At 49.3% G+C, this 13,457-nt stretch overlaps 1 protein-coding gene across 3 annotated transcripts in view; it reads right to left on the minus strand.

Moving 5' to 3' along the window:
• AFAP1 (actin filament associated protein 1) overlaps positions 1–13,457 on the minus strand; it is a 192,588-nt gene that overhangs the window by 88,842 nt on the left and 90,289 nt on the right. For 2 of the 3 annotated variants that reach the window (XM_010370025.2, XM_030924508.1), the window contains exon 4: positions 11,683–11,791. In XM_010370025.2, the coding sequence (XP_010368327.1) occupies positions 11,683–11,791 (109 nt within the window). Of the gene's footprint in view, positions 1–10,922; positions 11,069–11,682; positions 11,792–13,457 lie in introns of those variants that run through there. The other variant, XM_030924519.1, reaches the window with a different exon arrangement.

The following is a 13,457-nucleotide window of genomic DNA, read 5'->3' on the forward strand; positions in this document are numbered from 1 at the left end:
TCCCTTCCGCTCCTGCGTCCATACCTTTATGTCAAAGTCCTCCTGAGGCTGCAATCTGCCTCTCCCTGCTGGCATCCCCACACACACAACATCCCTGACACTCGAGATGCCACCAACGGCCACCTCTCCCTTCTGGGGCATCCTTGGAACTTTCACAGAAATGTATACTTGTCCTTCTAATGATGCCCGTCTCACTCTGTGACACACTGGCATGTATACTGCTGTGACTGACAGTTTCCCAAACATATCGCCCCTCTGTCACCTCAGGGTCTCTGCATGTGCCACGCCCCCTTGCAAGCTTCCTGTCCATCCACTTGCCCTCCTGCCTTTGCCTGGTAAGTACTCTCATCTTTCGGGGTTTAACTTCCTGATACCTCCTCCAGCAAACCCTCCCTGAATCACCAAAGCTGCGTGCTATGGACTGAACTGTGTCCCCCCCGAAATTCAAGTGTTGAAGCTCTAACCTCAATGACAGTATGTAGAGATAGGGCTTTTAGGAAGTTACTAAAGTTAAATGAGGTATTAAGGGTGGGGTCCTAATCCCACAGGTCTGGTGGTCTTATAAGAAGAGAGAGAGAGCTCTGTCCCCACCATGTGAGGACACAGTGAGAATTTAGCCATCTAAAAGCCAGGTAGAGGCCTCACCAGAACCCAACCGTGCTGGCAGTTTAACCTGGACTCCAGGACTGACGAGCTTCTGCTGTGGAAGCCCCGAGTCTGAGTCTCCACATGGCCCACCACAGAGCGGATCACAGCGCACCTCAACACTGACCCCCACTGCAGGCTGTAAGCCCCCTGAAGAAAAGGAGACCATCTTGTTGGAGGTGATCTCCCCAGCACCTAACGAAGTACCTGGCACAGGGCAAGTACCCAAATAACTGTAGAAGGAAGCACTGTTAAATGTATTTAAAATATACCGACAAAGCCCTTGGCAGGGTGAATGGCGTAGTAAAAGTGCTTCCTAAATACCAGCGACCGTCTTTCCTCTCATTACTTTCAGCTGTGCTGGGTGATAAGCTCCCTGAGACAGGATCTGATTCATCTCTGAATTCCCCTCAGCCCCCAGAATCATCTGGAACACGTTTCTTTTTCAAAACATACTTCAGGGATGAACACCTAAATGATAAATGAATGCGAGATAAGGAGAACAATGACCAATGCGGTTGGCTGTGCAATGCAGCACAAGTGCCAAAAAGGGGCAGAGTCTACACAGAAGAGAACTCATATCTTTACTTGCTGGAAACTGGAGTTTAAGTTGTACTTGGTAATCATGTTTGTTTTATAATTTCCTTGCAAAGATTCAACACAAACAGGGAGGAACGGAAAGATTTAAAGTTTAAGTTGAATTTTCCACAGTGAAAAGTCATCCAGGAAGCCAGGTGTGGTGCTCACACCTGTAATCCCAGCGCTTTAGGAGGCTGAGGCGGACGGATTGCTTGAGCCCAGGATTTCAAGACCAAGCCTGGGCAACATAGTGAGACTCCATCTCTATAAAGAGTAAAAAGCTAGCCGGGCATGGCAGGGCCTGCCTGTGGTCCCAGCTACTCAAGAGGCTGAGGCAGGAGGATCATCTGAGCCCAGGAGTCCGAGGCTGCAGTGAGCTGGATCCTGCCACTGCACTCCAGCCTGGGCAACAGAACAAGACTCTCTCTCTTTTTTTTTAAATCCAGGAAGGATTTTAAGCAAAAACTCAGGAGACTGAAGAGGTAACTTTGGCAACGGCACTAAGAATGGGCTGAAGAAGGGACGAGGTAAGAGACAGGAGCAGCTCAGAGGCCATGAGGGACGCGATGAGGGCTGACTCAAAGGTTGGAGGCGAACAGAACGTCCTGGTCTGGGTCACAGGTCTCTTCCCCGATTCTCCCCCTGCTTCACATCACCCCTCCACCCGCAGGTGGGTCCTTCTCACTGGCTCCACATCCCCCTCCAACACACCCCACACACCCATCAGCACCTACACCCACCCAGCACCCCCGCTTCACAGGGCAGCCACAGGTGGCTACTTACATTTCAATTTTCATTCAAGTCCCACATGTCAAGTGGATACTGGGGGCCCGGGGAAAAAACACTCCCCCTGCTGCCAAAGCTCTGCTGGACGGGGGTGGAGGGGCGAGATCTTTACAGTCTAGGGCAAAATGCAAACTGTCATGGAGCCGGGAACGAGGGGCCAGCACACGCAGGGGCACAAGGAAGACAGCAGAGAAGACGTTACTTTAGAGCCAGGCCTCGAGACAAGCTGTTGCCAACCAGAGGAAAAAGTCTGAGAAGGAGGAACGCAGTGAGTGAAGGCACTGACAAGCATCAGATGCTGCCAAGGTGCAGTGGGTCCCTCTCAGCTTCTGGACAGGATGTGAGCGAGGCCACAGAGCAAAGTCCGTGGTTAACCTTGGCTGTGCTAGGAAGGGGCAGGGGCCTTCTGGGGCAGACGGTGTTCTACCCTTGACCTGCATGGTGGTTACTTGACCTGCATGGTGGTTACTGCATGGCTTCTTTATGATAAATCATTGACCATATACTCATATTTTATACACTTTCTGGTAAATGGATTTTACAAGAGGGTTTTTAAAACAGTGAGCATGGCTAGAACAAGGGTATGTGGAAGGAAACGATGGAACATGAAATGAGAAGCCGGGCAGAGGCCAGACCACAGGTCGCGTGCTGTGCTATGATCCAACGTAAACTGAGGGGTTCTGGAGGGGCCATGGACATCATCCTAGCTTTATTTCAGAAAGATTCTCATAGTGGCGTGGAGGACCACACAGCCCTCAGGGCTCAGCCACTTGCTGGAACATCAAGTTCAGTAAATAATGAAGTAAAGATTTAATGAGTCAATTAGTTATAAATGAGAAAACTACCTTTGATTTCACTCATTCGACAAATATATTGTGAGCTCTACTCTATGCCAGGCACTTTTTTAAAAATTATCTATATTTACATAGCAGGAGCTAGGATAAAGCCATGAAAAGTTAGGCCTGCTCCAAATTTACAAAGGTTTCTCACATCCACCATCTCACTGGACCTCCCAGCCACTTGGAGATGGGCACATAAGGTATTAGTCTTACTCAGAGAAAAGGAAGAATGAGGCTTAAAGACTACAAGAGTTATCCAGGATCACAGGCTTGATGAATGACAGGACTGAAACGTGAACCCAGGCCTTCTGATTTTAAATGGAAAAAGTAAACTATGTTCTAGCAGCCCTTTCATCCTTGGGAATGAGTTGAGGTCTACAGCTATGAAAAAGACAATTAAGTTCATTGTCTTGCCTTCTTCTAAACGTATAGAAACGACAGACCCATTTTTAGAAAAATCAGCCAACTGAGCAGCAAGAAGTCAGAAGTCACCGAGCCTAAAGGATAATGAACTCTCCAGAAAGTATGCTTAGCGATGACCCAATCAAGAGAATTCTCCAGAAAGTATGCTTAGCAATGAACCAATCAAGAGAACTCTCCAGAAAGTATGCTTAGCTATGACCCAATCAAGAGAACTCTCCAGAAAGTATGCTTAGCGAACACCCAATCAAGAGAAGAGACTCTCACTCAGGATATCGCTTGGTAGCTCCACCAGCCAGAGCTGTGGTCTAGGACTTTGAGAAGTTCACTGTCTGGGGGACTGGGGTTTTGGATTACATTAAGAGGTAATGAACGCTTTGTGAAAAATTATGAAAGACTCAGAAATGGGGAGCAGGGAAAAGAATTCCTGATTGCCTTCTAGTCTTATAGTAAGTGGTACAGGTATTCACAGAGAGATGAACAGAGAGGTTTTATTTCAGGGGTACTCAGAGGGGACATTGATTAGACACCATCAGGTCCATCCCATTCAGATATCTACACTTCGTGTAGATTAAGGCAGCAGACCAAAGGGCCAACAACAGAAGCGTGTGAACTCTGTTGAAAGGACGTTGTTGATTAGAAAATGCTCTTTGTATCAGTCAGAACTCTCCAGGGAAATAGAAGCCATAGGAGATAGATAGATAAGACAGATGGATGGATAGACAGATGCTCAGGCGGATGGATGGATGGATGGACAGGTGGATGGGTGAGTGGGAGGAAGGAAGGAAGGAAGGAAGGAAGGAAGGAAGGAAGGAAGGAAGGAAGGAAGGGAGGGAGGGAGGGGGAGGGAGGGAGGGAGGGAGGGAGGGAGGGAGGGAGAGGAGGAAGAGGAGGAAGGGAGGGAGGGAAGAGGAAGGAAGGAAGGAAGGAAGGAAGGAAGGAAGGAAGGAAGGAAGGAAGGAAGGAAGGAAGGAAGGAAGGAAGGAAGGAGGAGGAAGGAAGGGAGGGAGGGAAGGCAGGCGGGCGATTTATTAGGGGGAATGGCTCACGTAATTACAGAGACCGAGAAATCCCACAACAAGCCGTCTACCAGCTGGAGACCCTAGGATGCTCGAGGCATGGCTCAGTCTGAGTCCAAAAGCCTCAGCATCAGGGAGGCAGATGGTGAAACTCTCAGTCTGAGGTGAAGGTCTGAGAATCCAGGAGGTGGGGAAGTGGGGGAGGGCAGCGGTGCTGGTATAAGTCCTGGGGTCCCAAGGCCGGGATGCCTGAAGTTCTGACGTCCAAGGGAAAAAGATGTCTCCCAGCTCATGGAAAAGAGAGGCCCATCGGCTTTCCTGTTTCTGTTCTCTCTGGGCCTCCAGCCTATCGGATGGTGCTGTCCACACTGAGGTTGGTCTTCCCCGTGTGGGCCACTCAGACCCACACGCCAGTGATCCCTGGAAACACCTCACAGATCCACCCAAAAATAATGCTTCACCAGTTCCCTAGATCCTCCTAATCTAGTCAACTTCACACCTCAAATTCACCACCACACTCTTCACCAGAAACTAGCTTCATGGGCAGGAATTGCTATCATAGTGTCGTTCTGATGAAATTAAGGAACACTCCAATAAACTACTATTTTTAACTATAAAATGTTCATTCCAGAAAAAAACTGCATAAAAGCAATGGCAATCTCACACACACACTGCACATCAGAGCCAGGAACGGTGCCCTGAGAAGGCGGTTAGGGTGTCATGACTTTCTAAGGGCCATGCCTTCTCTCCACCCAAATTACATAAGAATTTATCTTTAAAAGGCACACGAACCACAGACAAAGGTTAAGTGATGAGCAAGTGTTCTCAAGGGGACTGGAGGGCCACGGAGACCCTGCCTTTTCCTTTCAATGCACTGGTTTTGCTGAGGCCATAAGCAGGAGACCCATCAGGCCCCTGTCTTGGTTTCTGACCTCACTTTTCAGAGGCAGCACAGAGAGGCTGGCAGAAAACATGGCTCCTCTAGGGCAGGAGCTGTGGCCCTCATTTCTCTTGGAGTTCTAGTTCTGAGCACAAGGCTGAACAAGCACAATATTAGATGTTTCACAATTTAAAAAAAACTTGAATTGAAATTCAGCATAGAAAAATCAACAGAACAAAGGAAAGGAGTGGAAAAAGCACAGCCCTTTATCTATCAGTAAGTGTTCATTGAGCGCATATTACCTGCCAGATGCAAAACAGACAAAAGCGTTGGCCCTCTTTGTTCTCACCCTTGGATGAGGGGGAAAGAGGACGAACGGGCTATCGGAGAGCAGGGATGTGTCCAAATAACACAACGCTGAAGTCCGGCTCCTTTCTGGAGCTGCTCCGTCAGGTCTCAATGTCGTTTCGTAAGAATGATGACAGTGCTTTGCAGCTGTGTCTAGCGTTTTCAGACTCACAAAGGGCTTTCCCCTCGATCCTTCCGGCTGCCCCACACAACTCTGTGGAAGGCAAGGCATTTGGAGTGCAGAGAAAGGTTCTCCATCCCACATCCTCACTTTGGCAATATCCTTAAACACTTTTCTACTTGAGATTCTTACAGGATCAAAATACAAGAGCTATTTAAGGGCCAAGAAGTTTTGAACAATTACTATCCTTCTGCATTACAGATGTTCTGCTCTTTCATGCTGCTGTGACGGTGTAAAAGGGGCTGGGGTTGGCGGTGGAGGGCAGTGAGCAGGAGAGGAACAGGTGGTAGGTAAAGGGATGAGGAGAGAAGCCCTTAGAAGAACTTTGGCTTTAACTTTTGAGTGGGATGGGAAGCCACGAGAAGGCTGTCAATAGAGCAGAGATCTGACTTACGTTTGATAATGGCCAGTCTAAGTCCAAGATCTCACTCTAGAGGAATAGAGTAAGTCATTTAACTTATTTGAAACTCAGTGTCTTTAAGATAATCTTGTCTCTCTGAGAGTTATTGTGAGGGTAAAATGAGGGACACAGGATAGCTCCCTGTGAACCTGAAACTCCAGAAGCAGGTGTAACGTACTTGTGCACATAACCATCCAACATCGGGGCCTGAGGAAGTGGGTGCTCATCTCCAAAAACCAGCGGCATTACATAATGTATTTCATACACACACACACACACACACACACACACACACACACCCCATAACATCAGAAGTGCCATTTCAACCAATCCCCCTGGAGGAGAGAGAGGGAAGAGGGCAAAACAGAGGAATCAGAAAGCTGAAAATAAAACTGAAATCTACGTCTGAAACCAAAACACCCAACGAGTGTTGTAGTGAGTTTATGCTATGTCAACGTAGCTAACTGGAACGCCACTTCCATTGCTCTGTTTGGTCTGGGGTAGGGTTGGCCTCAAGAGAAGCTGTGAGGGACCTGGAAGGAAAGAAGGAAACAAGTAGGCCCATCTCTGAGGCCAGCACAGGGTGCCAGGCCCTGCGGAAGCTCTGGTACGCTGCACACCCTGCTGGTGTGGGGCAGCCATGGGCTCAGGTCCTCCAGCTGCTTGCTGCAGGCTCTCCTGCTTCGGTGTTTTGGACAACTCCAGAGCCAAGGGCACCTGCATCTTGTGTGGGTCACTTGTGTCACTGAGTCTGGAGGAAGTCATAGATGAGTTGCAGTTTGACCTCATGGGTTTCCATTTACCCTTGACCTCCTGCGCTTCACGGCCAGCTTTCCTTCCAGAGGGTGGGTCCTACCAGGTGCTCAGGCCACAGTCACCCACAGACTTCAACAGCTTCCGCAAGTGTGCAAGGCTAATCTAGAATAAGTCTTCTATCCACATCGCAGTGGTTCTGCTTTTCCTGATGAAACCCTAACCGCTCCGCAGGTTGGTAATGGACACTCTGGCAGGCTCACCCAGCGGAGGTGAGTGTGGACCTCTGGGAGTTTGGAGCACAGCTACACCATCCTTTACAGAGAACCACCTTACTTCTGAGGAACTACTTTCGGCTAGCGAAGCCCTGGCAGAGACGTCAGGCTTCACCATGGGGCACCAAGAGAAGAGGAAACCTAAGCCGCCCTGCATGGCCCACAGGCTCTCTGACCCATGAAGCGACACTCTATGCTCAAATCAAAGCGGGTGTGTGAGAGCAGGCTCCATCCACGCCAGAAGATGTGAGCCAGCAAGGAGCCCTTAGTCCTGAGAGCTGCCTCCTCCCTCAACAACCATTCACGAACACTGCCTAATGGTTTAGTTGGATGACTGACAATGGAGAGAAACATGATTAAAAAACAGGTAACAAACAACTGGTCTGCAGAAGATGCTGTCAACAGACCTTCACAAATGGGCACATGATGTAAACAGACCTCAGCAGAAGAGGATCTTGATACTCGGGTAAATGCCACCACCAACTGTATCTACATCAGTTAGCCTCATTCCCCATACTCGGGTAAATACCACTACCCACTGTACCTACATCAGTCAGCCTCATTCCCCAGACTTCTTGTCCAAATGGGCTCATGTACATGTGGACATGATGGCAGGAATACAGGTTATGCATGAACTCAGCAACACGGACTTCACTCATGGAAATTAATCCGACTCCAGATACTTCTGAGTACCCTACCTGCCAACAGCAAACGCCAACATCAACCTCCCCACCCCACCCCCACGCCCTGACACCATCCCTGGGATATCAGCTGGCACCTCATGGCAGGTTGTTATCACTGGTCCACTTCCATCATGAAGAGATCATTAAAATAAATTTCCCGGCCAGGCGCGGTGGCTCAAGCCTGTAATCCCAGCACTTTGGGAGGCCGATTCGGGCGGATCACGAGGTCAGGAGATCGAAACCATCCTGGCTAACACAGTGAAACCCCGTCTCTACTAAAAAATATGAAAAACTAGCCGGGCGAGGTGGCGGGCGCCTGTAGTCCTAGCTACTCGGGAGGCTGAGGCAGGAGAATGGCGTGAACCCGGGAGGCGGAGCTTGCAGTGAGCTGAGATCGCGCCACTGCACTCCAGACTGGGCGACAGAGCGAGACTCTGTCTCAAAAAAAAAAAAAAAAAAAAAAAAAAAAAATTCCCCTCTGGGTCCACAGGGCCTTAAAGAATGTCCCGTTCTCCACGATGGGATCCCCACACCATTGCTTCTGACCAGGGAACTCATTTACAGCAAATGAAGTACATGACAATGGCTCTGTGCTCAGGAAATTCACTGATCTTGCCACAGTCTCCAGCACCCTGAAGTCGCTTGCTCAATAGGTCAAAACACATATATTTTTAATATCCAGTTATAGTGCCAACCAATGGGTGACACCTTGTGGGCAACAGACTTCAGAGTATCTTCTGGTACCATAGGTTTTGACTTGGTGGCACTGTTTCTCCCACAGCCCAGATTCACAGCCCAAGAATCGAGGGGTGAAACGCGAGGAGCCTCCTCTCCCTATTACCCCCAGTGACCCACTAACAAAATGTTTGCCTTCCTTCCCTAAAATGCTGGACTGCACTGGTCTAAGGGCAAGACAGGGCAATGGTTTCCTTAAACTGGAAGCAGAAGCTGCCACCTGGCCACCGTGGGCTCCTCATGTCAGTAACAGGCAAAGAAGCGGCTCCTGCAGTGGCTGAGGTGACGGACCCCAACCGTGAGGAAGCCGTTACCCCACAGTGGGAGTAAGGAAGAACACGCAGGGGACTCGGAAGACCCCCTGAGTGCCCCCTCTGTGTTCTCACACCCTCTGATTAAAGTGAATGAAAAGTCATGACCATCCAATACAGAAGTGCTACTGAAGGTCCAGACCTTTCAGGAAAGGAAGTCAGATCACCCACCAAGAAAAAAACCATGACCAACGAAGAGGTTTGCTGATGGAAGCGGGAATACGAAAGGGGCAGTAGAAGGAAGTGGTCAATTCTAGCCATGAACACTGACCAGGTGTGGAGACTGAACCTGTTATAGGCTTTTATTCCTTGTTTTGATAAGAATATAACTGTGTACACAGAAATGAATTATTCTTCCTCCCTCTCCCAGGCCCCTACCATCTCACATAAGAAACGCTAACAGGAGTCAACCTTGTATTAACATCTCGGAATCTGGGTTACAGGCTCCAGAAGAGAATGGATGTCATCCAAATGTTGGACAAAGGGGCTCTGTCTCCTCTGTGGGGAGTTGGGGATTTTCTGTCACCTGCGTGATGGTGAATTATGTTAGGCTCAAGCATGCGCTGCTCGTCTCTACTTGGAAACTCAGTGTGGCTAAAAGAGGTATGCATGGGTACCAAGTTGACCAAAGATAAACTGTGGTGGTTTTCTACTGTATCAACCTAGCAAGGCTGGAATCACACTTCCCAAAATTCCCTTTCTTAGATAATTCTGGGCTCGAGTGGCCCTGAGAGAAATCTGGGAATGATGTGGAGGGCAGGGGGAAGCAGTGGCCCCAGATTCTGCAGGTTGGCGCGGGGACAGGGACTGCTGCAGCTCACGTGGGCTGTTGCCGGTCACCCGTGCCATCAGGAGAGACGCAGGCTCCCGTCTGTCTGTCCCTCCTCTTCCCCAGTCCTCATCCAGCTTTCTTCCCAGCTGCCAGCCTGACCAGACACAGCAGAAACTGCCTGTGCTTCTTCCAAGGAAGAAGTTCTCACAACTGCACATGGCCTCATTCCTTCAATAAACTCCTCCCTCCGTGACATTTGAAACGGTTTGGCTTCTCCGATGAGACCATGACCCACATAGGTTCAACAAAACCATCTCAAAGTTGGTATCTAACTGAGGGTGGTACGATCCTGAACTGAGCCGACAAGTCAACCCCCGGCTGTTGCTCTGCATGGGAGGGGCGGCTGTGTCCTAGGGCCATCAACTGAGCGTCCCACGGCAGACGTGTGATTGGAGAAGCCACTGTGTGCCATCACTGCTGTCTCCTCATTCCCCAGGCCTGAGTTCCCCGGTCACCTCTTCTTCCGGACTCAGCGGCTGAAGAACAGCACCCCTGAAGAGGCCGTGACCCACCAGCTACGTGTAGCTCCTCAGAATGAAAATGACCGACAGCCCCCGAAATCAAACAATCCCTCTGTTTCCAGCCTTGAAAGTACTCTGCAGGGGGAAGGCCAGAGACAAACGTTCCAAATGCTAGAAAATACCCTCAATAAGAAAACACACTTGTCTTTACTCACTGCCATTACAAAGAAAGGAACGCAATGAAGTTGAGTTGTATCAAGACATTTGTTTTCTAATTAATCTACTATCTTCTTAAAGAGTTGATAAATTATTCTCAAAACCGAAAAATCCATGACCACCTTATCAGAACTATCCCTTTTCTCATCCAGAGCACAACTGTGTATTGACGCTCGGCCCAGTCTATGCCTCAACTGCTCCAGAAGCTGAGGAGACAGGCGAGGAGGAGCAGCTGGCGCCCTCAGGGGCACGCAGTCCAGCTGGCCTGGCTTCTCCACAGGCCTTCTCCACACTCAGAGAAGCATGCCAATGGGGGAATCTCCTTTAACAATCTCCTTCCAATCATCAAGACAGATCCTGCTTTGGTGGAATAGCTGTGCTCGCCGACTGCCAAGGACAGAAAGATCTGAAATGCAAAGTCTCTATGTGGCAGGTAACAGTATAACAATGTTGGGGAAAAGGAGTGCATTTCCCTTAGGAGACAGATGAGGCTGGAGACCACGCACAGAAGCCTGCTGAGTACAATCAGCAACCACTCTGTCACTTTCCACTTACCTACCTTTCATTTTTAAAACGCAAGCTGGATTCCGTAAGTTGACACACATTCAGGTACTCAACTTTCTTATGAGATGGTAGCTCCCTGCCTGACAGATACTGAAAGGAGACATACAGCCACCAATTCAAAAATGAATTCCGGAGATTTCACATCAGCATGTCACGCTTCATCTGAACTTGAAGCTGGGTACTAACAAACAGGTACTTCTGAGTGCTACCAACAGGCCACTAACTGGGGCCAGGAGAACCAGGGCTTAGGCAAAAATCATCTAATAGAACCTGTACCCCAAAAAAAGAAAAAACCAAAAGTCTATGACCAAGATACCTGTTTGTGTTGTACCCTATTATTTCCAGCCCGACAGCCAGCCTGGTGGAAACTGCTCTAATCGTGGCAGGATGGGTGCAGCCCAGGAAGGTCAAAGACTAAGGAAGTGGGGGCTGTAGCACACACCAGAAAATATACCACAAACTGCCATTTCTCTTCTGCAAAGATGATGCCTGTTGCCACAGCAATAAGCTTCCACTACCTTTGAGTCACAAGGAAGACAGCAATCGGAATAGACGCTTATTTGTGAGTGTCCTTCCTTAGTCTCGGTGCCCTTCTCGAAACCTTTCCTGTACTGACAATCTCTTTGGGTTCAAAAAGCACTTGGCCCGTGGTGGTTTATAATGCCCTGTTCCCCTTCCTACCCAGAAAGGGGACAGGTTCTGCAACAGTCCTGCCGATCACAAAGGCAGCGTGCTGGGCAGGGCTGGCCACTCACTTGATGTGATGTATTCCGGAGCTTTTCCGGGGCTCAGCGGCACAGCTTCCTCATAATAACCTTCTGGGAGGGAGGACGTTGGCAATGGTGGAGGCCCACTGTCAGGAGGCTGAGGAAGAAACGAAAAGCGACACAGAAATTAGCATGACAGTTAGAAGGAAATTCTGGCTTTCCAATTAATGAATGTGGCCAGTCTTTTCCTCTTTCCTTTGTAAAGTCTTCGGCAAAAGAGAACCTCATCCTACAAAGAGGTTTGGAAGGCCGGTCCTGATGTGTCTCTCTTACTTTCCTGCGTGTATCCATAACCCAGCCCCGGCCACATGCCGTCTGGTCCACACCAAATCTCCGGATTCAGCGTGCGCAGCAGTCTCACTGGAGTATCCACGACACGGAATTCCCCTTCCCCCATGTAGGACTGGGCCTGTTCAGATGCTGCTACCCCAGGGGTCTGAGACAGAGTCTGCATTCCCCTTTATCCCCACACACTCCATACACACCAACCCTCACAGGCCTCAGACGCACACTCTGGGACTCCATGGCCCTGCCACAGGCAGTGGGCTCCTGGGACACAGATGCTCAGGTGCACCCAGCACTCATTACAGAGTGAGCCACACTGGCTGAGTGCATGAGTGAGGCTTGCTCACATTCTCACTATATCCCTACTGTGTGCTAGAAAAACTTCAAAAAAAAATCACCTGGGAGCCACTCTCTAAAACAAAGTAGAAGTTATTCTCCAGAGACGGAATCTACTCCTTATTAAAACCAATCATGTCACTTTTTTTTTTTTGAGTTGGAGTCTTGCTCTGTCACCCAGGCTGGAGTGCAGAGGCACGATCTCTGCTCACTGCATGCTCCACCTCCCGGGTTCACGCCGTTCTCCTGCCTCAGCCTCCCGAGTAGCTGGGACTATAGGCGCCCGCCACCACGCCTGGCTAATTTTTGTATTTTTAGTAGAGACGGGGTTTCACAGTGTTAGCCAGGATGGTCTTGAACTCCTGACCTCGTGATCCGTCTGCCTCAGCCTCCCAAAGTGCTGGGATTACAGGCGTGAGCCACCGTGCCTGGCCCACCACAATTTTTTAACAAACTAAGAGACTGAAACACTCTCTGGTTGTGAAGCCACAGCCTTAGAATAAGGACAAGCTGGTGGCTCACTCCATGCCTCGGGACAACCTACGTCCCACCTGGCCTTTAGGACTCTGCTCGGGTCCCCTCTTTTCTTAAATGTTCCTGACGGCTCTAAACCACCCCAGCCTCTGCCTCCTAAGACCATCTACAGGATGTGTTGGTGTGTCTCTCACTGGTTCTTCTGCCAACAGAGGCGGCTGAATGGCAGGAAAGCCAGTATTCGCCCAGCATCTGCGATCTCCCCAGCACTGTGCTAGACACTTCTGCACTGGCTACAAGAATGTCAATCAATCCATGCAGGAATCCTTCAGGCAACGCATTCTATTACACTATATTTTACAGATACAGAAGTTGAGGCTCAGAATCTAAATCTGCTCAGACACTAGTAACTGCCAGCTGGAGTTTTCAAACACCAGGTCTGTCTGTTAAAGACCTTTTTAATATTCATATTCTCTCTCTCCCCCCTTTTTCATATGAATAGCGTGCAACAATTTCCCACTACCTAGATTCTGTAAACAAGCTGGCAAGAGGTATATCACAAGGAATGGAACAGAGCAGAGGCCCCAAATTGAAACCTACTCAGTTACAGTTCCAAGTAGAATAAGGTTCTATTGAAAGAATGGGGCTGTTGTGTTTTTTTAATGTAA

The sequence above is a fragment of the Rhinopithecus roxellana genome, chromosome 2, assembly GCF_007565055.1.
Source record: "Rhinopithecus roxellana isolate Shanxi Qingling chromosome 2, ASM756505v1, whole genome shotgun sequence".
NCBI lineage: Eukaryota > Metazoa > Chordata > Mammalia > Primates > Cercopithecidae > Rhinopithecus > Rhinopithecus roxellana.